Source organism: Trachemys scripta, chromosome 18 (genome assembly GCF_013100865.1).
Source record: "Trachemys scripta elegans isolate TJP31775 chromosome 18, CAS_Tse_1.0, whole genome shotgun sequence".
Classification (NCBI taxonomy): domain Eukaryota; kingdom Metazoa; phylum Chordata; order Testudines; family Emydidae; genus Trachemys; species Trachemys scripta.
Window position 1 is genome coordinate 21,902,958 of NC_048315.1, and position 25,347 is coordinate 21,928,304.

Sequence of the window (25,347 nt, forward strand, 5' to 3'; positions counted from 1 at the left end):
TGAGTGGCCAGAGAGGTTGAAGTGTTCTCCTACAGGTTTTTGTATATTGCCATTCCTGATATCTGACTTGTGTCCATTTATCCTCTTGCGTAGTGACTGTCCAGTTTGGCCAATGTACATAGCAGAGGGGCATTGCTGGCACATGATGGCATATATCACATTGGTAGATGTGCAGGTGAACGAGCCGGTGATGATGTAGCTGATCTGGTTAGGTCCTGCGACGGTGTTGCTGGTGTAGTTATGTGGGCAGAGTTGGCATCGAGGTTTGTTGCATGGGTTGGTTCCTGAGTTAGAGCTGTTATGATGCGGTGCGTGGTTGCTGGTGAACCACAGGAGAGAGAGACACAGATGGCTCCTACCACCTGGGGAGTGAAACACAAGCACAGCAGCCAGTGCTATCAGAAACCATGCCAACCTGGGGATGGGACCCCAGGAAGAGATCACATAGAGATTAGCGCAACCTTGCGAAGCGATGCATCTAGCTTCTCATATTGTGCCCATCACCATGGTGTCTGGGCACCTACATGTAGCCTCCATCCTGGCATGGGAGCCTTTAAAGGAGAAATACAGATCAAAGCTATAGTTCAAACTCTAACCATTCCCCTGGGGTGCGTACCTAACATGCAGAGCAGCGCCACCTTCCATCCAGTCACACAAGGGTCTGGAAAAGGGGAGGGAGTGCACAGAAAGCAGTGACAGCCTTCTGGAAGTGTCCTGCCTTTATTAATGTATTGCCCCAGGCATGGAGGCCCTGGAGTTTCTGTCACGTAGCATGGCAAAGGGATTGGGGCAGGATATATGCAGCTGATAAAGATCTTGACTAGCTTCAGGCAGAGAAATATGAGCTGGGGACAGCCTCAAGGGAAATCCCAGTATAGGATCTGCTCTGCAGTTACCAGGGCTGGAAACACATTGTCCTCTTGGGTCATGTGACTCGTGCTCATTAACATTCTGGTTGTGACTCAAAGTCCCCAAGCCGGGAACCTGGCAGCAAAAGGTGACCCTGCTTCCTTCAGCCATGACCATGTGCACCAGCTGCCATTGGGCACCAGTGGAGGTTGAGTTCTGTTAGTTTGTGTCCCCCATTCTGTTGTTGGGAAGTTGTTTACCCATTTCTTGGAGGGAGGAAGGTCTGTTCTGGGAGATGGGCTCCAAGTGAGGTTTGTTTCCTGGAGAGTTTAGCTGCTGCCCCTTCAGCTGCTGTCCCTTTCTCCTCAAAATCTCCTGAGACCAAAGTGACACCGGGCTGGGTAGGAGGTAGCTGATCTGCCAGGCCACGGAGGGCACCTCCAGCCCAGGACAAGGCACAGGGCCAGAGACCAATGCAACTTATGCAAGAGTATATATGGGCCAGGGTAGAGTGCGTTAGTGTGTGGCTGCAATTAGAAAAATCAGTGCAGAACAGGTCCCGTAGGACCAGTGTTTACTCTCAAAGACTTTCAGAGCAAATCGATGCAATTTGCAAATCGAAAGTTGGTGTTGCAAAGCGTCAGCACTGGGCGCTCAGCCTGGGATTCGAGCTGGTGGTTTCTGCCATGCACAGTGGTACCAGGCAAAAGGTTCTGCTGCTGGAACTTGTCTGACTGTTGGGAGAGGCAGAATTGCATCCAGCTTGTGCTTTCGTAGTTCTGTAGTAAAGGTAAAATGAACAGAGCTGGCTTTCCGCCTCATGCAGATGTGTACGGCTAGAAGGGATTACTGCGGTTTACTGCAAATGCACTTTAAACATAGAAATCCAGCCCAAATTAGGCCTGTCTGAGAGCAACATCATGTTTCCCTGGTAAAACATAAGGTGGAGACTAAGGAAACTTGCAGAACAACTAGACAAAGCTGTAAAATTCTACTGAACTTTTGATGGATATCACAATTTGGAAGGCTGTGGCAGTCAGAGAGGTTAAGAGGACTGCAGAAAAGTGAAATCCTCTCTTTCCACTGGCCTTCACCACATGGAGCGTTGGGTGAAATACCAGCCCTGGCATTACTCCCCACAGGCGGAGGTGAGGTGTCAGAGACAGGAGAATTGCAAAATTACACAGCACTCAACAGGGCTTGGTGGCAGCATTGTTAATAACCATGTACAGTATCAGAGGGGAGCCGTGTTAGTCTGGATCTGTAAAAAGCAACAGAGAGTCCTGTGGCACCTTTATATGCATACGACAAAGTGGGCATTCACCTACGAATGCTTATGCTCCAATCCATCTGTTAGTCTTAAAGGTGCCACAGGACTAACCATGTTCAGTAACTCCTCACTTAACGCTGTGGTTCTGTTCCTGAAAAATGCGACTGTGAAAGTGAAACGATGTGAAGCGAATCCAATTTCCCCATAAGACTTAATGTAAATGGGGGGTTAGGTTCCAGGGCAGCTTCCCCTCCTCTGCAAGCACCGGGGCAGGGGGGCTCAACCCTCAGCCCCCCCCCCACTCCACCCCTTCCTCCAAACCCCCACCCTTGACCTGCCTCTTCTCCCCCCCACCTCCTCCCCCTTTACTTCACACGCTGCATCCTGGCTCCTCCCCCCTCCTTCTAAGTTGATTGTCACATTCGTTCGGGAGGCAGGGCAGCGCCGTATTATTGCCTAGGCTGACAAATTTTCAGGGGCGGAAGCTCCCCTCCGTGCCCCGCCCCCCCTGCTTCAGCTCACCTCCGCCTCCTCTGCGTCCTGTTTCTCTCCCCTCCCAGTTGTTTCGTGGGGCAGGGAGGGAGGGGGGAGGAGGCGGGAATTGGGGGAAGGGATCCAATAGGGGAAGGGAGGGGTGGAGTTGGGGCGGGGACTTTGGGGACGGGGGTGGAATGGGGGCGGGAAAAGGACAGAGTTGGGGCGGGGCCAGGGCGGCAATTATTTCCCGGCCTAGGGGCAGCAAAATTATTAATCCGCCACTGAGGCAGGGGGGAGGCATGCCAAGTCTTCGCTCTCTCCTGCCCGGGGCAATCAGCTGGCTTGCCATGTTCGGGAGGGAGGGGGAGCCTGCATGCCGAGTCCTCGCTCCTCCCCCCTCCCTCCTGCCTCCAAAACGTCCCAAGCCAGCTGATTGCCGCAGGCAGGAGGCGGGGCGGAGGAGGGGGAAGGTGCTGGGGGAGGGGGGCATAGGGAGGCTGCCAGCTGTGGAGAAAGCAGGCAGCCAAACAACATAAGAGTGGAGCAGTGCACAACCTTAAATGAGCATGTTCCCTAGTTGATCAGCAACGTCACAACGAAACAACGTTAAGTGGGACGATTTTAAATGAGGAGTTACTGTATATAGATTCTTCAATTCCCTTCCGAAGCCAGAAGGGACCACTGTGATCATATAGCCGGACCTCCTGCTTAGCACAGACCAGAGAGCTGCCCTGAAATACAGCCTTCACTTTGCAGAACATGGAGTCCCTGCCCCAAAGGGATTACAGCTCAGGGGCTCTGTCAGAACTACCTGTGGAACTGTCTGACCTACCCTTTAGAAATATGCAATGTAGCATTAGATAACTGCTTGGCTGCCAGGCAGACAGCACTGTAGACATCTCTACAGGTAAAGTGCAGGATTTAGGGGCCAGGGAGCCATATTTAAGTACCAGGACAAATAGTGAAGTCACTAAAGAGGATAAAAAGCTGCTAGAGGAATGTGTTGTAATCGGCTTGGCTTCTCTAAGGCTGTGCTGTACAGGTTAGAAACCTGTCACACTTTCTGAAAGACTTAAAATCAAATTGGTGAATCGAATTTATAAAATTGCGAGCAAGTTTCTCCCAAGGGGCTACTGAAGGGCAAGTGTGCTCTGAAAAGGCTCTGTGTAAAAAGATGCTTTCTGATGTGAATTCAAAACTGTGTTTCCTTGCTTAGCCCTGCCCAGCCGGCCCAGTGATGGGAGAGGGAGCTGGATTCTAGCTGCTGTCAGGGGTGTGTGTGATGGCAGGCTGTAAACAGGAATAGAGGGGAACGTAGAAATATTAGAATGCCATCTGAATTGAGGGTACATCATTGTGGGGATAGAGCAGTGATTCCCAAACTGGGGTTCATAGAATATCAGGGTTGGAAGGGACTTCAGGAGGTCATCTAGTCCAACCCCCTGCTCAAAGCAGGACCAATCCCCAACTAAATCATCCCAGCCAGGGCTTTGTCAAGCCTGACCTTAAAAACCTCTAAGGAAGGAGATTCCACCACCTCCCTAGGTAACCCATTCCAGTGCTTCACCACCCTCCTAGTGAAAAAGTTTTTCCTAATATCCAACCTAAACCTCCCCAACTGCAACTTGAGACCATTACTCCTTGTTCTGTCATCTGCTACAACTGAGAACAGTCTAGATCCATCTCTTTGGAACCCCCTTTCAGGTAGTTGAAAGCAGCTATCAAATCCCCCCTCATTCTTCTCTTCTGCAGACTAAACAATCCCAGTTCCCTCAGCTTCTCCTCATAAATCATGTGCTCCAGCCCCCTAATCATTTTTGTTGCCCTCCGCTGGACTCTTTCCAATATTTCCACATCCTTCTTGTAGTGTGGGGCCCAAAACTGGACACAGTACTCCAGCTGAGGCCTCACCAATGTCGCATAAAGGGGAACGATCACGTCCCTCGATCTGCTGGCAATGCCCCTACTTATACAGCCCAAAATGCCGTTAGCCTTCTTGGCAACAAGGGCACACTGTTGACTCATATCCAGCTTCTTGTCCACTGTAATCCCTACGTCCTTTTCTGCAGAACTGCTTCCTAGCCATTCCGTCCCTAGTCTGTAACAGTGCATGGGATTCTTCCATTCTAAGTGCAGGACTCTGCACTTGTCCTTGTTGAACCTCATCAGGTTTCTTTTGGCCCAATCCTCTAATTTGTCTAGGTCCCTCTGTATCCTGTCCCTACCCTCCAGTGTATCTATCACTCCTCCCAGTTTAGTGTCATCTGCAAACTTGCTGAAAGTGCAGTCCACGCCATCCTCCAGATCATTAATGAAGATATTTAACAAAACCGGCCCCAGGATCGACCCCTGGGGCACTCCACTTGAAACCAGCTGCCAACTAGACATGGAGCCGTTGATCACTACCCGTTGAGCCCGACGATCTAGCCAGCTTTCTATCCACCTTATAGTCCATTCATCCAGCCCATACTTCTTTAACTTGCTGGCAAGAATATTGTGGAACCCCTGGGGGGTTCGCGAAATGTTACAGGGGGTTCTCGGGGGGAAAAAAATCCCTAATGACAGACAGAGCTGTCCCTAAAAATCCTGGGCAGCACCAGGCCAGCAGCCCAGAGCCCCTGGATTTCCAAGAGCTAAGCAGATCAAAGCAAGCCTATCTATCACACTGAGGAGATTTAAACTTCAAGACTTCTTATAAGAAATGGAAAGGGAGGTGGATATTTTTTGCTGTTTTTAAAATGAAATAGGCAGCTAGTATTGTTTTTAAAATTATTATGAAGAACAAGTTTAAGCTTTGATGTAACGTGCGTTGTTTGCCTGGACTGCTCAAGACCTGAATGCTTGTGTAGGAGGAACTCTTTGAGTTGACTTTTTAAATACTTTCCTGCTGTTTCACATCTGATACTCCTTGATGAAACATAGGAACCTTGTCTTATAACAGGCTTGTTCAAAGTGATACAAGCAATGAAAGTGAGATCTTGGAAGAGTGTTGCCGTTTTCATAATGTAATAAAAATACTGTAATGATAAATAATAATTAATAATAAATAGTGTGTAATAATCATGTCATAAAAACAAATTGTGTATTTCCAAGATCACTGCTTTTATAATTTATACTCAGGTAAAGGAGAAAATCCCTGGAAATATTCATTTTTAGGAGGGGGTTTGCGAGACTTGACATTTTTGTGAAAGAGGTTCACAGGTTGTTAAAGTTTGGGAACCACTGGGATAGAGTCCTCTTATCTCAGAAAAGATGCAGATGAAATTGGAGACCCGGAGACAAACAATGAACATGGCTGAGTGTGGGTATTAGGGCAGGGACTATCAGGCAAGGAGATTAGCGAGCGGAGGGGAACAGGAAGAGTAAGAAAAATGGGTTAAGTGTGAAATACAATGATTCAGACATTCTAAGACCAGAAGGGACCATTGTGATCATCTAGTCTGACCCCTGCATAGCACCGGCCAGAGACCTGCCCTGAATTAATTCCTGGTTGAACTACAGTAGAGCTTTTAGAAAACCAGCCAGATTTAAAACTGGCCAGAGATGGAGAATCCACCATGACCCCTGGTAAGTTGTTCCAATGGGTAATTACTCTCAACCATTAAAAACGTACATCTCATTTCCAGTCTGAATTTGTCTAGCTTCAACTTTCAGCCATCGGATCCTGTTAGACCTCTCTCTGCTAGGTTGAGGAGCCCTCTAGTATCACATTTCTGTTCCCCGTGGATGTACTTACAGTCTACGATCAAGTCACCCCTTAACCTTCCCTTTATTAAGCTAGACACAGATTTCAGCGGAAGTCACACCAGTGCCAAATACAGAGGTAACATAACCTCTCTGCTCCTACTCGAGATTCCCCTGTTTATACGTCCCAGGATCACATTAGCCCTTTTGGCCACAATGTCTTACTGGGGCTGCTGACTGGCATAGTGGAGGCCAGGCAATTGCTTCTATGTGTCCCATCACATAGTGCAGGGGTGGCCAACCTGAGCCTGAGAAGGAGCCAGAATTTACCAATGTACATTGCCAAAGAGCCACAGTAATACGTCAGGTTTCAGAGTAGCAGCCGTGTTAGTCTGTATCCACAAAAAGAACAGGAGTACTTGTGGCACCTTAGAGACTAACAAAGCCCGATGCCAACTCTGTCCACATATCTATTCAAGTGACATCATCATAGGACCTAATCACATCAGCCATACCATCAGGGGCTCGTTCACCTGCACATCTACCAATGTGATATATGCCATCATGTGCCAGCAATGCCCCTCTGCCATGTACATTGGCCAAACCGGACAGTCTCTACGCAAAAGAATTAATGGACACAAATCTGACATCAGGAATCAAAATACTCAAAAACCAGTGGGAGAACACTTTAACCTGTCTGGTCATTCAATGACAGACCTGCGGGTGGCTATATTACAACAGAAAAGCTTCAAAAACAGACTCCAAGGAGAGACTGCTGAGCTGGAATTGATATGCAAACTAGACACAATCAACTCCGGTTTGAATAAGGACTGGGAATGGCTGAGCCATTACAAACATTGAATCTATCTCCCCTTGTAAGTATTCTCACACTTCTTATCAAACTGTCTGTACTGGGCTATCTTGATTATCACTTCAAAAGTTTTTTTCTCTTACTTAATTGGCCTCTCAGAGTTGGTAAGACAACTCCCACCTGTTTATGCTCTCTGTATGTGTGTATATATATCTCCTCAATATTTATTCCACTCTATATGCATCCGAAGAAGTGGGCTGTAGTCCACGAAAGCTTATGCTCTAATAAATTTGTTAGTCTCTAAGGTGCCACAAGTACTCCTGTTCTTTTTGAGTAATATGTCAGCAGCCTCACATCAGCTCCCCCACCCCGGCTCCCAGCGCCTCCTGCCCACAGGCAGCCCCACCCTCCCTGTGCCTCCCGATCAGCTGTTTCATGGCGTGCAGGCTTGGGGGGAGGAGGGGCAGGAGCGATGGCACAGCAGGCTCAGGGGACGGGGTGGGAAGGGATGGAGTGGGGGCAGGGCCGTGGCAGAGCCAGGGGTTGAGCAGTGAGCACCCCCCGGCACACTGGAAAGTTGGTGCCTGTAACTCCAGCCTATGAAAGGAGCCGCATATTAACTTCTGAAGAACCGCATGTGGCTCCAGAGTCCAGGATGGCCACCCCTGACATAGTGTGAGATAAAGGGAGCCCTTAAGATTAAAAGGCGATGGAAGGAAGTGCTTTCAATGTGGCGCGTAACTAACTGGTGAAACGCTGCGGCAGGACGTTGTTGAGGCAAGTCACTAGTGAGTCTAATAAAGGCTCAGCCGTCACATGGAGAAGAAGAGCATCTGCAGTGATCCTAACTATGATAAAATGCCTCAGGGCATTACTGGGGGCAGGAAGTAATATCCTCCCATGCTCTAATATTGCACATGGCAGGGAGTTGGACTTTCCAGTGAAGCATTCAGTATCAGTCCCTGTCAGGCAAGATACTGGACTAAGATAGCCTCTCTGTCCTTGTAGGCCTGTGTCCCTCCAGGAGTGCCCACCGAATGAGGTCAGGGAGACAACATATGGTGTTTCAAACAGGCTTAGCTGGGCATTGCAAAAAGACCCCAACATGCCAGAGACCGAGAGATGGGAAATGATTGAGTCATGGGGCCGGGAGCCCCTGTACTCCCAGGAGGCCAGGGCAGCGAGACGCTCTCCCTGCTCATGTTCCTCTGGAACAAATAGCTGTCTTGAGTCATGAAGCAGAGCTGTTTTAGTTCCAGCCAGCAGTGGCTGTCGTGCTACTGGATTCACATCTGGACACCACGTGTGGCTAGGGACACCCTGTCATTCAAACCTCGTGCTGAGCGAGATGGGAGGCAGTATGATCATCCCAAATTGCTGGGGCTGTAATAACAGTAATTAGTGAGTGTGCGCTTTTGTTTATAAGGCAGTCCCACCCATGCTCTTTGCTAACAAAATAGAGACAAAATCCAGCTTACCCCCAGGGGATGAAATCTACTGGGATATCTGAGCCTTCAGACCCAGGGCAGTGGGGGCCAAGAACTCCAACTCTCCTCATCAGCTGCCAGTCTGATCCTGAGAAGATAGTGCCAGCTTTTGAACAGGATATGAAACTAAGGCTCTGCCCACTGATGGGCATGAGAGACCCCATGGCACACTTCCCAACGGGGGGGTGTTTCCTTTGCTGTCATGAAAATGCCAATCTGGAGGGTTACATACTGCCAACCAAAATACCCCCTGCCATTTCCTTTGGGTCTTACTCTTCACTGTCTACTCTCGCCTGTGGATAGTGGTGCTGTGCACTGTTAAACTGGTGCTGCATTTCACTGTTGTACATGATCTATATAGAGTTTGTGTATCAGTTTGCTACATTTGTGTGTGTTGGTAAATTGCTTTGGGATGAAAAGAGCTGTGTCCCTTGATGGTGCTGTTGTTATTAGTGACCATTTGGAGACATTTCTGACTCTCCTGGAAAGTACCCATCTGAAAGAGCCCCAGCTGGACTGGCCAGCAGAGGTAGCTGTCTCCAACCCAGGGCCGGCTCCAGGCACCAGCTTCTCAAGCAGGTTGGAGAGGGGGCGGCAGGTCCAGGTATTCGGCGGACGGTTCCTCACTCCGCCTGGGAGTGAAGGACCTCCCGCCGAATTGCCGCCGCAGATCGCGGTTGCGGCTTTTTTTAGATTGCGATTGCGGCTTTTTTTTTGGTTTCTTTTGGCTGCTTGGGGCGGCCAAAACCCTGGAGCTGGCCCCGCTCCAACCTGCTCTGCCCCTCTATCCAGTGCGAGCACAGAAGCCCGCACAGTGAGAGGCAGGAACTCCTCGGCATTAGCCAGGAGATCCCTGCCATTAGGACACAGCCCTGGTGGTAAGAGACCCTGGAGGCAGTGGGTCAGCAGAAGCAGGTAGGCTCTGGCGTTGGCTGCGTTCTCTGGGCACCGTGGGACTGTCATGTCTGAGTAAAGGGGCGCTGTGCCCAGTGACAGTGGGCTTTCCAACTGCTCTGTGTGTTCTCATTGGTGATGAGTGGCTGTGGATGAGCTCCCGTCGGCGAGCCGGAGGAGTTCTCTGGTGGCTGCCCATGTGCGGTGGCATTGTGTCTCCTGAAGGGTCTGGCTCTGCAGGGAACGGGCCCACGTTTCAGGGTGGCTCTCACTCCCAGTCTCCTGCTGGCAAGGCAGCTGGGCAGAGATGTTCCAGCTGCTTGCTCTGCTGCAGGCCTGAACCCTCGCAGGAGAGACTCGAGGGCCAGGGATGCGGGGGTTAGTTATGCTCTGCAAATGGAGCGAGCTCAGGAGCTGGGATGGCAGGCGCTTCTGGTATCACTACAAACAGCTGCTGCAGGCTGCCTGGGACCATGGCTCTGCCCGCCCCCACCCCCACCCCTTGCTGTGCTGATAGGGCTCATAAAGGCAGCATGGTCTTGAGGTCACCGGACTGGGAGTCAGGACACTGTGCTCCTCCTCGACTCGGCTCTGCCACTGATTCCCTGGAGACCTTGGGCGAGTCACTGTGACGAAGTGGGAATGTTCTTAATGTTTCCTCTGAATACTGTGTGGGTGCCTCAGTTTCCCCTATGCATTTCTTAAGTCTCTAGGAGGTGGGATAAAGGCCAGTGTGCATAAATCACTGACACAATGTCTCCTGGCAACTAATGGCCAGGCCCTTCCCCCCTGCAAAGATGTGGGAGAACAAAGAGGTCAGGTGACCTCCTGGCCTGGGAAAGGAACTCAGCAGAGGAGGGGCTGGAGGGGGTTTCAGTTTGGAGCTGGCTGGGGACGGGGAGTGAAGGCAGATGTGGGTGTCGGGCTCGCTGCCCCCCAGAATGGACCTTGGTGAGGGATCCCGTTCTCTGTACCTATAAGCTCTGGTTTAGACCATGTTCCTGTCATCTAATAAACCTCTGTTTTACTGACTGGCTAAAAGTCACGTCTGACTGCCAAGTGGGGATGCAGGACCCTCTGGCTTCCCCAGGACCCCGCCTGGGTGGACTCGCTGTGGGAAGCGCACGGAGGGGCATATGCTAAATGCTCCAAGGAAAAACCCAGGAGGTGAAGCCGTGTGAGCTTCTTGCCCTAAAAACAGTCTGCTCCATGGGAAAGGAGGCTCCCCAGAGTCCTGACTGGCTTTGTGGGGAGCAGGTCCAGAGCATCGCCCGGGGACTCCGTGACAGTCACTGCCCCACTCTGTACCTCAGTTTCTCCATTTGTGAAATGAGGATAGTGATCCTGTCCCACAGTGGGGGAGGGGGCTTAGCAGGTGAATGTTTGTAAGGTATTGTCCGCTCCCGGTGTGGAGGGATTGTGGAAGTGCTCAGCATTGTCATTTGATTGGAGGGATAGCTCAGTGGTTTGAGCATTGGTCTGCTAAACCCGGGGTTGTGAGCTCAATCCTTGAGAGGGCCATTTAGGGATCTGGGGCAAAAAACTGTCTGGGGATTGGTCCTGCTTTGAGCAGGAGGTTGGACTAGATGATCTCCTGAGGTCCCTTTTAACCCTGAGATTCGATGATTGCTTTTTCCTATGTAAGAGGGAGTGTTCCACTCCCCACTTTGCCACCCCAAACCAGGGTGAGACCCCAGCAGTCAGCTCAGCTTTCCTCAGGTGCCCTGTCCACCCTGCATGGACACTGAAGACGCCATCGCCCTGTTTGTTAGAGCAGGGAGTGACCTGGCACTCTAGACCAGCATGCCCCTACTGTTGTGCTTTGTTCTGTCCACCCTCCACCCCAGAAATGGCTGCATTTCAGTGGTGCTGGATGTATAGTTAGTAGAGAGGCCTGCCTTTGCATGTGGGTGAGGGACCATACGTGTGTGTTCCTGAGAGTGTGCCAGCTCTGGGAGGGCACCGGGCTGTGTAAAGAAGACTATTTCGGAGAAGGAAAAAACTGTTGCATCAGGCCTCTCCATCCTTTCCAGAAACAGAGTCCATCTAACGCGCCTAGACTCTGCTAAAGTCATTTGCCCAAGTAACTTGCTGCACATGGCTATGGGGCCACATTCGTCCCAGCTGTCATGTCGGTGGAGCGTGACTGATCTCTCCCTAGGGATGAGTTCTTTGCCTGAAGGGGTTTGTATGTCCCCTGGTTTCCTCACTAGAGTGAACCATTTCCCTCCATCCCCTGCTGCCACCTCAAAGTACCCTCTTCTTTCCCGACCGGAGCCCCCATAACTCGGACACTCTGGGAAAAGCTGCGGTAACTCCCACTTGGTAAAGTCCTAGTGAAGACAAGGCAGTGGTCACGTCTTAGCAGAGTGTGGTGAACCGGAGGCTTCCTACTGTGTGCATACTGCCTTCTCCTCACTAGGATCCCCCCACGGGCCAGCCAGTGGGTGGGAAGAACTCCCCTCCCTTTCCTAGTGTGGACACACCCATGGAGCTGAGTTATCTGCATCTCTGCTGCCCCTGGAGTCTATCATGTTGTCTGGTGGGAAGCGCCTAGCTCTGCACGCAGGTGCGCTGACTCCGTTCACACTGGGCAATGCCACTGATTCTCACTGCGCCTTCTGGGCCCTGAATGTTAGAAGAACATAAGAACGGCCAGACTGGGTCAGACCAAAGGTCCATCTAGCCCAGTCTCCTGTCTTCCAACAGCGGCCAGTGCCAGGTGCCCCAGAGGGAATGAACAGAACAGGGAATCATCAAGTGATCCATCCCCTGTCGCCTATTCCCAGTGCCTATTCTGGCACACAGCGGCTCAGGACCCCATCCCCACCGTCTCCCCAAGTCCCCTCTGCAGCACCAGGCTCAGCCCCTTGGCTTTTGTATGCTGCCCATGGGCCTTACAGCCAGGCTGTCTCTGGCAGCAAGCAAATGGTTATAGAGCCTCTCCGCAGGCCCCAAACCCTACTCTGAGGCGGTCTCCTGGGGCCCTTCGCCCCATGGTCCCCATTGAGTCCCAAGGGCTCCCCAGTGCGTTATCTGCCAGCTCATCAGCCGGATCCTTTGGAGCTTGGTTGCATTTTCATCACTATTTTCTGTCTCCAGTTTGAGAGTCCTGTAAAACCAGCCTGATTCTCCTCTCGCTCCCACTGCTGTCAGTCAGAGCTAACTCAGCCCAAGCCTAAGGCCTGGTCCCCACTTAGTCCGGACTTCGGACTAAGGTACGCAAATTCAGCTATGTTAATAACGTAGCTGAATTTGAAGTACCTTAGTCCGAACTTACCGCGGTCCAGACGCGGCAGGAAGTCTCCCCCCGTCGACGCCGCGTACTCCTCTCGGCGAGCTGGAGTACCGGTGTCGACGGTGAGCACTTCCGGGATCGATTTATCGCATCTTAACCAGACGCGATAAATCGATCCCAGAACATCGATGGCGTGCCGCCGGACCCGCCGGTAAGTGAAGACTAGGCCTGAGGCTGCCCTGCACTTTGCATAACTGGCCCCTCGGGATTCCCCGGGGTGTACAGTGGAGGGGGGCTCCTATGCCGCCACCTCCCTTCCACCTGCATAAGGGGTGTAGCCACTGACTGGGGAGGGGAGGCTCATTTATCTGTGTGCTCTTGAGTGAGCTGGGCTCAGCTTTGCAGAGCTGCTGACTCTGCCAGCTGCAGTTGCCGTCAGCAGGAGCCAGCAGCAGTCAGTATCCCTCAGCGCGCTCTGGAGGGACAGGTCCCGAGTGCGAATCCTGGATCTGTCACTGGTTCCCTGCGTGGCCTGCTCCCTTTGTCTCTTCCCCGTCTGTGAGTTAGGGTGACACTGGGCTCTCCTCTCCCAGCATCACCAGTGCCGTGATACTCGATACTCCGGTGCTGAGCGAGTGCCCGTGGGAGAGCCCACAATGAAACGGGTAATTCGGTGTTCAGGGCAGGCTCTCGGTTGGGTGCTGGTACGGCCGGGGCCACGCACTGAATGACGAGGGTAAAGAATCGCGAGCTGCTCGTTCTCTGCGCATCATCCGTCCTGGCACGGAGGGAGGCAGGATCCTATGGGAAGAATCGAGCGTGGGCATGCGACGAAGGCTGTCTCAGAGCACAGACACACAAGGCAGCCGAATTAAGGTCACCTGGGAAACCGTAATTCTGGTGTTTTCTGTCTTCCCTGTGCATGATGCCACTAGCTGAATAATGATCTGTGAAGGCAGTGGGGGCAGCTCGCAGCAGCAGGGCCGGGAGCCCCGTAGCCAGCGCTTTCAGCAGGGGGGCTCCGCCTTTGGCTCCTGCTCCCCAGCCAGTTTTCTGGTTTGTCTCCTGGGCTTTGACTCTTCAGCCGTTAATCTTTGTGCAGCTGGGTAAATGCTCTGCATGTTCCAGCCCAGGCCTCCATTGACTCTGCCAGATTGTTCTCTCCCAGCGCCCTCGGCTTAGCTCCGCTCCATCCCCTGCCGCTTCTCCAGCCTTCCCGCAGAGCTGCCCCTCGGCCGCCAGCTGCCACCAAGAGTGGTGCTAGAGCGAAAGTGAAGGAGCCCAAAGCCCCCTCTCCTGGGCTGGGGGTGGGGCTGCCTGTCCTGGTCTCCCCATCTTGAACTGGGGATAAGGATATCTTCTTGCCTCTGTTCAGAACCCCCCCCCCCCCCCCCCCCCCGGCAGTGTCTGTAGCTCCCTGGAACGGCTGGGAGGCCCTGGACGTGCGTTACTGTATGACAAGTTGCTCCCATCAGCTCCTGCCAGTGAGCCAGGCAGCATGTGGCTGAGCCACGATGGCCATACTGGGAGCCACAGGCCAGCTGCCCTCCCCGTGCGCCAGGCTTCTCCAGCACGCACCACTGTGAGCGCTCCTCTGGAGTGGCAGCTCCCTGAGCTCTGCTCCATAGCCATAGGCTCAGCTTCCCTGGGAGGGCGGAGCTCTGCCAGGGCCATCCCCGGCCCCTCTTAATGAGCCCCGGCAGCACCGCGTCCCCATTCGCCTCCTCTTTCGCCCTTGGACATCCCCAGGGTCAGACATGGCCTCCGGCACCCAGCTGAAGAGTGAGCTGCAGGTAGAGTATCCAGCCACGTCCGCCTGGGCCCCAACTGTGTGGCGGGGGTGTGTGTGTGTGCATGGCTCAGGCTGCCCTAAACGCTGTCCTGGAGGCTGACCCCACACCGGGGCCCTCTGTGCAGGGCGTTTGCTATGCTGTGCACAGAGACCCTTCGCCCTGCATTCTCTTCCCCACTCCCACCTCGAGGGGCTTGGTCCTGTTCCTCTCTCATGCTGCACCCTCCCTCCTAGCCTGCCCCCGCTCAGGAAGGGTCTGCCCCCTCGGCACAGCCTGCTGGGACCTGCCGTGTCTGTCTGGGGGTTTACTTTGTGGGCTCGTTCCCATGGCCAGCCGGGAACCCAGCCAGGGAAGCCCTAGCAGGGGTTAGAGCTGCTGAGTGTGACCACTGAAGGTATGTCTACACTGCAGTAACCCCCTGGCACTGAATCTCAGAGCCCGGTTAGCTGACTCAGGCTTGGGCTGGGGGGCACACAATAGCCATGTGGACATTTGGGCTTGGGCTGGACCCTCCACTCCTGCCCCCCATGGGGTCTCAGAGCCCAGGCTCCAGCCTGAGCCCAAACATTTACCCGCCAGTTTTCCAGCTCTGCAGCCCCAGCCCGAGTCAGCTGACCCAGACCAGCGGTGGCTGGGCCGTGGGTCTTTTATTGCAGTGTAGACGACCGGAGAGCCCAGCCCAGCTAGCAGCGCTAGCACCCAGATGGGCTATTGTGAGCTGCACCAGCCTGACACAGACTGGCCTGCTGTCCGGAGCTGCTCGCTCAGCCTTCCAGGACCTGAGCCCACAGCGTGGCAGCGGGGGTTCCTGTGCTGAGCAGGGCTTTCCAGGAGCACCTGCTGGCCTGGCTGTGGGATAGACAGAGCAGCGGTGCTGCAGCACTGAGGCAGTGTGTGTGCGCTGCTGCGAAGCACGGTTGTGTTGCATGGTGACCTCTACAAGGGTGGAGAGGGAGCGAGGCCGGCGGCGGGGGTCGGGAAGTGCTGCAGTTCCACAAACATAATGAACGGCATTGATTTGTAATAGCAAACTCGACTCTAGATTCCAGATTGCTGGGGGAGGGGACCCACAGTGACCCCAATTCCAGCCTCTTCCAGCCCACTGTGGAGATGGCTCCTTGCTGCCTAGGAGGCAGGGGGGGCAGGTGTTCAGGTGACAGCAGAGGAAATGTGAGCAGCAGGTTGGGTGTGGCATGCTGAGAACCCTGCAGGGGAAGTCGGTGCCGGAGGGGCAGCTGAGCAAGGCAGGGGAGCCCGGGAAGCAGCATGACCTTGGTTTTGGTGCAGCCCAGCCAGTTAATTGTTTGAGTCACATATTGCCTCCAGCTTCGGCTGCAGCTGCTGTCAATCTCATTGTCTCTCATAGGGCAGGAGTCCAAAGGGCAGCTGGGAGCACTCCCTGGCCCTTAGAAACACCAGGCTGTGAAAGGACAGCTGCCATGTGGAGGAGCTTGCTGGCGAACCTGGGGCTATAGCCACCATGACGTCATGCATCCAGTCCAGGATCCCATGTGGGACCTGGGGAAATGGCCTAGAAGGGTGCTGCACGTTTACTGGGCTTCCCATCCCAGTAAAGAGCAAGTGCAGGGAGGGCTGTGGGAAATGTTTGTGTCTCCGTTCGTTTGGGGGTACACAGAACTTCCCCCCCACCCCCCGAGGACAGGTGCAGCAGTTCAGGGCAAAGCCAGGAGGGCAGAATTCCTTGGGCAGAGACAGCCCACACCTGCACTGGCTTTGCTGGGGCAAAAGCTGCTGGGTCAGGTTTGGGGGTTGTGATCTCTGAGCTCAGCATCTGGGGGAATGGTTCTGGCTCATACTTACCTGGGCAGAGCTGGGATCCAAAGCAGGAGAACTCAGCTGTGTGTCTGTTCTAGGTTGTGGGGTTCAGACCTGAGTCTTGCTTACAATCTGCTCTGCACCGGCCCTCAGCATGGCTGGCCCCTCTGTGCCTTGCCCTGGCTCATCCATCCTGAGCTCTGCTGGCCCTGCCATGGCTGGCCTGGCTCTGGGCTCTTGGCTGGTAAAATGATCTATCTGACATAGCAATAGGAAGTGATCCTCCAGGCTGGGAGGGGGAGAGAACTTGTATGTCTCGACTGCCCAGCTCCCAAGTATTGTGGAGGTTGGGAGGGATTTCCAGTCTGGCCTGAGGTCCCCCTTCAGGTCTCACGTGGGCAGCAGAGAGGAGTGGGGACTCCTGCATGCTTTGGAGGGCTCTTGGGTGCTGCAGAGCTACTTTGCACTGGTTCAGGGCTGTTGCCCGCAGGTTGGAGGTCTCTGTTCTCAGAGCCTCCCATGGTGACCCTCCAGGGAATCCCTCCTTGCTTGGGATGCCTTGTAAACAGGCTGTGGAGAGTGTGTCACTGGAGGCCAGAGGGACCCAGTTCCTGGGCCAGAAGCCATGAGCTTGTTGACCTGCAACAGCTCAGGTGTGTGCTGTGTTCTTCTCTGGCCAGCTCCTCCCCTCTCCCAAGCAGCCTGTCCCTCTGCTCCCATTGTCAGAGGGAGCTGCATGCCCAGGCTGGGTAGAGGCTGGCGCCCAGTCTGCCATCAGGGGCAGACTGTGGGTGCAGAGCCGAGCACTCAGCTCTCACTGAACGGGATGCCCTGGCCTGGCCCAGGCACAGTCTCCTCCCCTGCTGGGGAAGTGTCAGCAGCAAGCTCCTGTGTGTGTGTGTGGGGGGGTGGATTGGATGGAGGAGGCGCCCTGGACGTTAGGGCAGTGACTGAGCAGTGCAGCGTGCCAGAGGGCTGGGGAGGGCCCGGGGCATGTCCGTAGAGGCTTCCCACAGCCTAGGGGACTCCCGTTGTTCTCAGCCATGGCCATAGTAGCACTGGTGAAGCACTGGAATGGGTTACCTAGGGAGGTGGTGGAATCTCCTTCCTTGGAGGTTTTTAAGGCCTGGCTTGACAAAGCCCTGGCTGGGATGATTTAGTTGGGAATTGGTCCTGCTTTGAGCAGGGGGTTGGACTAGATGACCTCCTGAGGAACCTTCCAACCCTGAGATTCTATGATTCTATGTTTCATGGTGGGTATCAGGACTCTCATGAAATGGCAGTGCCCCCTGCCGCCCCTGACCCAGTGGGCTGGGGCCCCAGCAAGGGAGGAAGGCAATTCTCCAGTCTCGCGGGGATTTCACACGCAGCAGTGACAGCCTGTGCTCTCCAGGGCGAAGGGCAAATCTGCTAGCACAGGAATGGGAGGAAGTGACATAGCTGCTCCTTGCTGCCCCATCTGCGGGCTGGGCCCCGTTCTCAGGTAGGGCTGGCTCCTGTGGTATTTGCAGGCACTGTCTCCCGCTGAGGTGCATTTAGGGACCTGTGGGTGCCTCAGGCATGCAGGCCAGGCCCCTGCTTAACATTTCCTCCTGGGCTCTAAGCACCTGGGGAGCCATTTAGGGATGGGAAGAGCAGCACCTAATCCTTTCCTGAGCCACTCTGCCATGCCTGCTATTCCTAGTGCTCCCCAGTTACAGGACAGCAGGCTCTCCATCACTGCCTGCCTGCGAACAGGACTTGTTCTCTGCTGGGGAAGGCGGGGAGCGAGGACGTGAGCCAGCCCCTTGGGCTGCTCTCCCTGGTCCCTGCGCTGTGAGTAGCGTGCCTGAAATGATGAGCAGGAACTGCCAGCTGCCGTGGTCCCAGCCTCCCAGCACAGGAGAGGGAGCTGCACCACTGCAGGGGAGAGGCCTGGGCCTGGGCCTGACCTGCAAAAGTCTGTGGGTGGTCCCCAAACTGAGCAAAAATTGGAATGAACCCTTGGTCTGGCTGTGATGTTCACCATCCGTAATGCAGCTCTGTCACATGCCGGTGAATGCGTGAACACGGGAGATACACGCAGGCACTTGCATGTGCAGCCAGACACACGGAGCCACATGCTCCCCGCACATGCAGCCAAACAATCCAAGATGAGCCTGACTGAGGTCAGGTTGCAGAGCCATCTCCCAGGGGAGCTGAAAGGCCTTTTGTGGGGTGGAGGGGGGATTATTTGGGCCTTCTCAGCAAAAAGGGACAAAGCTAAGTTGGAGAACCCTGCAGAGGGTGAGGCCAGCCTGTTTTGCTTCTGCTTCTAACCACTTTCTTGGGCTGGGCAGTTGGGTTTTTATAATTGCAGCAGATAATGGCAATGTTTAATTTTAAGCGGTTTCGATATTTAAATGTTCACAGTTGCAGGAAGTTCTGGGGATCAGACAAATTATTTAATGACAGCAGATGTTGAGATTCAGAAAGTTAAAGCACAAATTAACACACAAATTAGCCACATCCCATGTCAAAATATACCAAGTAAATCTCCTTCCATCCACTCTGATACGGCCTCAAGCAGCAGTTCTCTTACTTTGCCTAGCTGTAAATTTTGATTAGCGTCGATGGAGGTATTTATTATCGGGTTGTGCGTGCACGGTGAAATCAGCCCTGACCATTACCGATCAGTGACACAGGCATCCTCCTGTGTACATGCAGACGCTCACCTGCATGATGTGCACATGCCCATATATACAGACCTACGTGTAAACACCGGCAGACTCATTGCAGACGGGCACATTCAGATGTGATGGGAGCCCCGTGCCCCATATGACAGGATAGGAGGAAGCCAAAATGTGGCAGCAGGAGTTGGGGTGTGGGGCTGGCTAGCACTGCCTGCAGTGTCCATTGCCTTGCCACATGCGGGGGCGGCTGTGGGGTGCATGGGTTGTGCTGTGTTGAAGACGCAGCAAGTGCCGAGCTGTCCCCAGCACCCAGAGTTACTTGTGGCCCCTGACGGTCTCCTTTGGTGGTGCTGCCTCTCCACTGATCTCTGGCAGTGCTGGTACAGAGCTCACGCAGGGCTCGCAGACATGCCCGGCTGTTCTCTCCACAGGGAGCTGTGCAGTTCTGGCTCAAGCCCCAGTGGGGTTTCCCCAGCCAGCTGCCTTCTCTCCCTGCCTTTGATCTTTTCTGTCTTTGATTCCTTTTCTCCATCCCACCCCACACGCTCTCACCCCTCACATGCTGCAATCAGGCAGCAGAGTGTGAGGGGGGCCCAGCTGCTCCTGGAGACCCCGAAGAGACCCAGCCCTGCGCAGTGGAGCAGGCCGTCCCTGGGGAAGGGGCCAGCCCCTGCCTCCCAGAGCATGCTGAGGAGCCGGCTGAGACACAAGCAGTAAGAGTCTGAACTGTATCTCGAGGTGCATGGGAATGTCCCTCCAGCCTGGGCCATCCCCACACCGCTCCCCAATGGGTCCCCAGCCCTAACCTCTGGGAGCCCTGAACCCTTCGGGCGTGAGGAAGATCCTACCACTTTCCTGACCCATCCCCATGCTCTCCCAGCCCCCCTCTTGGTGCATGTGATTATTAACAGCAGATTCCTTGCACGCCTGCATTAACGACTCATACGGCGGGGGGTGGGGCTGGGGCTGGTGACACTAGATATCTACAACAGCTGCTCAGCTCCCAGCCTACAAAGTTCCACCTGAGCGGAAAGTAACCTGCAAATGTGGGTAACAAGCCCTGCGATGGGACTAGTGGGCAGAGCGCATGGGCTCGTTCCACCTGCCCTCACTCCGTCATGTCTAACTCTCCATAAACCAGCACGCTCCTCTCTCTGCCCTGCTCCCCCTGGCTGCCCTGATCTCCCCCACCACTCTCCCTCCCCCCGCACTCCCTTCTCTGCAGATAAAGCGCTTCCTGAAAGAAGACTCGGAGGAGGCAGAGCTGGCCCAGTTCCTGAAGGAGTTCGCTTCAGGCGAGAGCTTTAGGAAAGTGGAGCTGGAGGAGGGCAAGAGGGCCCATGGCCAGGGGCCCGTAGATCCCGGCGTGTTCTCCAGCGTAGCCCAGCCCATTGCCGATGAGCTGCTAGACGAGAAGGAACTGAGGCCCTTCTCCCGGCCTCGGCCCCTGGACTTTCAGCAGCACATCGCAGCTCCGGCACCACTGAGCCCCTCGCGGCCTAGGAGCCCATGGGGCAAGCTTGATCCATACGACTCTTCTGAGGTACGGTGCATCCCAGGCCAGGCCTCTCAGTCGACGAGGAGCTCCAGCCTCTGGGTTACTGGGGAGCAGGGAGCCAGGTGGCTTGTACAGCTCTGATCTGCTGAAGGATCTGCCCGTTCGCTGTGTGAGACGCCAGGGATCAAGACCCCTACACACTGGGGCTAGGGCTCGCATGGGCTCCTAAATCCATTGTGCCTGACAGCCCGGGCCTGTGATGGGCCGGGCGCTCCTAGATCTCGCATGGACTTCCCTGGAGCTGAGGGTACTCGACTTGTGCCGGGATTGGCTCCAAAGTGTACCAAGTCCCTGTGCAAAGGCCTGTCCCTGCCTCCTGGCCTCTCCTTACTAGGTGGCAAGGATGATGCTGTGCACTGCCGCAGTGGCCGGGTACCCTGTGAAATGCAGGTGCTGGCCCTCACCCCTGTGGAGGGCGGCCTCGCCTGCCCCGGTCTCCGATGCTGTCTGCCTGCTCAGGCCTGTGAGAGCAGTGCAGGCATCCCGTACACAGCTGGCCGGGGAAAAGCCAGCTGAGCAGGCGCATCTGAGGGCAAGCCCCAAAGCTGGGGAATTCAGACACTGCTTCACGCCCAGCAGATGGGCTCTGTAGTCATCAGCGGAGGCTCTTCCCCTGCCCGTCGGGAGCTCTGGACTCCTTCAACCGGAGCATCCCTGCCAAGGGCAGAGGTCAGAGGGAGCCCTAACCTGCTTAGGGCTTTGGCGACAATGGCCAGGGTGTAGAATGGGGCTGGCTGACTGCTCTCCATCCCAGCGGCGGGTATGCCCCAGGGGCAAGGGGGGAGTGAGATGGGGTGGCACTCCAGATTCACATGCCCCCCTCCTCTGCCCTGCAGGATGATAAGGAGTACGTGGGGTTTGCGACGCTCCCCAATCAGGTCCATCGGAAATCGGTGAAGAAGGGGTTTGACTTCACGCTGATGGTGGCAGGTAGGGGCACCCCTGAGGCCTCACCCAGTAGCCCTACAAAGGGGCCCCCGGGCACAGGTGTGCTGGGACAGCTGTGGGGGATGTGCCTCCTGCTGCGGGAGCAGAACTGACCTGCACGCTGGGTGAAAATGGGCAGAGGAGGAAGGAAGAAGAGACCTCAGCAGTGCAGACTGCGGGCGCTGGGCAGGTGGGTTCACACTCCCGTGTTCAGGAGCCCAGCATGTCCCGGGAACTCAGCCGCAGAGCACAGTGGAAGAGATGCGCATCTTCTGTTCCTCTCCCCTGTAATCCTGGGAGTGCCTGGGCTCCAGCCGGGGCCCTGCTGCTGCTTTTGGGGAGGAAGCAGAAATCCCAGAGGATTCCTGACACATGGGGTCTGTGGGTTGGGGTCACACTTCCTGGGTTGTGGTGCCTTCGTTTCTGGAGCAGCAGCTCCGGATCCTGTCTCTTTGGAACGTGCCCTGGGACCCTAACAGGGGCCAAGGGAACCCAAGCCTCTTGCCTTGCTTCTGATCTTCATGAACTGTTGTCTTTCTGCTTTTCCCAGGAGAGTCTGGCCTGGGGAAATCCACCCTGGTGAACAGCCTCTTCCTCACTGACATGTACAGGGATCGCAAATTCCTCAGTGCAGAAGGTAAGAGGAGAGATCAAAACCTTCCCTGCCCCAGCCAGCTGGGAGCAGCCAGGGGATCGGCAGGGAGGAGCAGCCTGGCCCACTCAGCAGGGAGCACTACATGTGGGGCTTGCTAGAGCTCAGTGCCTGGTAGGAGGCAGCTATGGGTGACGCAGCATAGACGAACTGTTCAGGTGAGAGGGACGGATCTTCAGTGGGGTTTCCTGCTCTCTTTTGAGGACATTCTTATGCCAGGGCCTTAGGAGTGAAGTGAAACAGGTGACTGGACAAGATCCCCGGCTGGTGGAAATCAACGCCCTGGAGCTGGTCGAAAGCGTCTGCTCCTTAGACGGAGCTTCAAGAACACAGTGAGGGAGTGGGATGCTGTTGTAGAGACCTTCCTGTGAGGGGTGAGACTGACTGGGGGCCTCTGGCAAAACACCCCCCACCAGGGGGAGTCCTGACTGGGGGCCTTCTGGGAGAAGCCTCCCCGCCCCCGAGGGGAGCTCTGACTGAGGCCCTCTGGGTGGGGTTTATTTGGAGAGATTGTGTAGAGTTCATACTTGTGGGCGTGGGTCGGTTCCCACTGACGCTAGTGAGAGCTTTGCTTTGGCCCTCTCACGCTGGCACGTGGGTTTGGCCCACATGTGTCCTAGTCCCCGTCAGGTCCGGTTGGCTGACAGCTCCGTCTGTGCTCCCTGCCGGGTTTCACTGGCCCAAGCTGACCGGTTCCAGGCCCCCTGCTGATGAGCTCAAGGCGGGGTCGGGTGGGTAGCTGTTTCCTGACTGGGATCGTCTCGAACATAGTTCCTGGGGTGGCTCCAGCTGCTCTGGGCGCAGGCAGACTGTGCTAGTCCTTGGGCAGGTGGCACATCTCCTGCTCTAGCATCCAGCAGGAGGCCTGCTTACTGCTCTGATTATAGAATCATAGAATATCAGAGTTGGAAGGGACCTCAAGAGGTCATCTAGTCCAACCCCCTGCTCAAAGCAGGACCAATTCCCAGCTAAATCATCCCAGCCAGGGCTTTGTCAAGCCGGGCCTTAAAAACCTCCAAGGAAGGAGACTCCACCACCTCCCTAGGTAACGCATTCCAGTGTTTCACCACCCTCCTAGTGAAATAGTTTTTCCTGATATCCAACCTGGACCTCCCCCACTGCAACTTGAGACCATTGCTCCTTGTTCTGTCATCTGCCACCACTGAGAACAGCCGAGCTCCATCCTCTTTGGAACCCCCCTTCAGGTAGTTGAAGGCTGCTATCAAATCCCCCCTCATTCTTCTCTTCTGGAGACTAAACAATCCCAGTTCTCTCAGCCTCTCCTCATAAGTCATATGCTCCAGACCCCTAATCATTTTTGTTGCCCTCCGCTGGACTCTTTCCAATTTTTCCACATCCTTCTTGTAGTGTGGGGCCCAAAACTGGACACAGTATTCCAGATGAGGCCTCACCAATGTCGAATAAAGGGGAACGATCACGTTCCTCGATCTGCTGGCAATGCCCCTACTTATACAGCCCCAAATGCCGTTAGCCTTCTTGGCAACAAGAGCACACTGTTGACTCATATCCAGCTTCTCGTCCACTGTGATCCCTAGGTCCTTTTCAGCAGAACTGCTACCTAGCCATTCGGTCCCTAGTCTGTAGCAGTGCATGGGATTCTTCCGTCCTAAGTGCAGGACTCTGCACTTGTCCTTGTTGAACCTCATCAGGTTTTTTTCTGCCCAATCCTCTAATTTGTCTAGGTCCCTCTGTATCCGATCCCTACCCTCTAGTGTATCTACCACGCCTCCTAGTTTAGTGTCATCTGCAAACTTGCTGAGAGTGCAGTCCACAGCATCCTCCAGATCATTAATAAAGATATTAAACAAAACCGGCCCCAGGACCGACCCTTGGGGCACTCCACTTGAAACCGGCTGCCAACTAGACATGGAGCCATTGATCACTACCCGTTGAGCCCGACGATCTAGCCAGCTTTCTATCCACCTTACAGTCCATTCATCCAGCCCATACTTCTTTAACTTGGTGGCTAGAATACTGTGGGAAACCGTATCAAAAGCTTTGCTAAAGTCAAGAAATAACACATCCACTGCTTTCCCCTCATCCACAGAGCCAGTTATCTCATCATAGAAGGCAATTAGGTTAGTCAGGCACGACTTCCCCTTCGTGAATCCATGCTGACTGTTCCTGATCACTTTCCTCTCCTCTAAATGTTTCATAATTGATTCCTTGAGGACCTGCTCCATGATTTTTCCAGGGACTGAGGTGAGGCTGACTGGCCTGTAGTTCCCCGGATCCTCCTTCTTCCCTTTTTTAAAGATGGGCACTACATTAGCCTTTTTCCAGTCATCTGGGACCTCCCCCGATCGCCATGAGTTTTCAAAAATAATGGCTAATGGCTCTGCAATCTCACCTGCCAACTCTTTTAGCACCCTCGGATGTAGCGCATCCGGCCCCATGGACTTGTGCACGTCCAGTTTTTCTAAATAGTCCTGAACCACTTCTTTCTCCACAGAGGGTTGGTCACCTTCTCCCCATGCTGTACTGCCCAGTGCAGCAATCTGGGAGCTGACCTTGTGCGTGAAGACAGAGGCAAAAAAATCATTGAGTACATTAGCTTTTTCCACATCCTCTGTCACTAGGTTGCCTCCCTCATTCAGTAAGGGGCCCACACTTTCCTTGATTTTCTTCTTGTTGCTAACATACCTGAAGAAACCCTTCTTGTTACTCTTAACATCTCTTGCTAACTGCAACTCCAAGTGTGATTTGGCCTTCCTGATTTCACTCCTGCACGCCTGAGCAATATTTTTATACTCCTCCCTGGTCATTTGTCCAATCTTCCACTTCTTATAAGCCTCTTTTTTGCATTTAAGATCAGCAAGGATTTCACTGTTTAGCCAAGCTGGTCGCCTGCCATATTTACTATTCTTTCTACACATCGGGATGGTTTGTTCCTGCAACCTCAATAAGGATTCTTTAAAATACAGCCAGCTCTCCTGGACCCCTTTGCCCTTCATGTTATTCTCCCAGGGGATCCTGCCCATCTGTTCCCTGAGGGAGTCAAAGTCTGCTTTTCTGAAGTCCAGGGTCCGTATTCTGCTGCTCTCCTTTCTTCCTTGTGTCAGGATCCTGAACTCGACCATCTCATGGTCACTGCCTCCCAGGTTCCCATCCACTTTTGCTTCCCCTACTAGTTCTTCCCTGTTTGTGAGCAGCAGGTCAAGAAAAGCTTTGCCCCTACTTGGTTCCTCCAGCACTTGCACCAGGAAATTGTCCCCTACACTTTCCAAAAATTTCCTGGATTGCCTGTGCACCGCTGTAT

The 25,347-nt window shown here is 54.2% G+C and overlaps 1 protein-coding gene across 7 annotated transcripts in view; it reads left to right on the forward strand.

The window, feature by feature from the left end:
* Nucleotides 1-25,347, forward strand: part of SEPTIN4 (septin 4) — a 91,891-nt gene that overhangs the window by 29,698 nt on the left and 36,846 nt on the right. For 3 of the 7 annotated variants that reach the window (XM_034752496.1, XM_034752498.1, XM_034752499.1), the window contains exons 2-5: nucleotides 19,503-19,643; nucleotides 20,156-20,473; nucleotides 21,325-21,418; nucleotides 21,966-22,052. In XM_034752496.1, the coding sequence (XP_034608387.1) occupies nucleotides 19,503-19,643; nucleotides 20,156-20,473; nucleotides 21,325-21,418; nucleotides 21,966-22,052 (640 nt within the window). The remainder of the gene's footprint in view (nucleotides 1-19,502; nucleotides 19,644-20,155; nucleotides 20,474-21,324; nucleotides 21,419-21,965; nucleotides 22,053-25,347) is intronic. The other 4 variants (XM_034752497.1, XM_034752500.1, XM_034752501.1 and 1 more) reach the window with 3 other exon arrangements.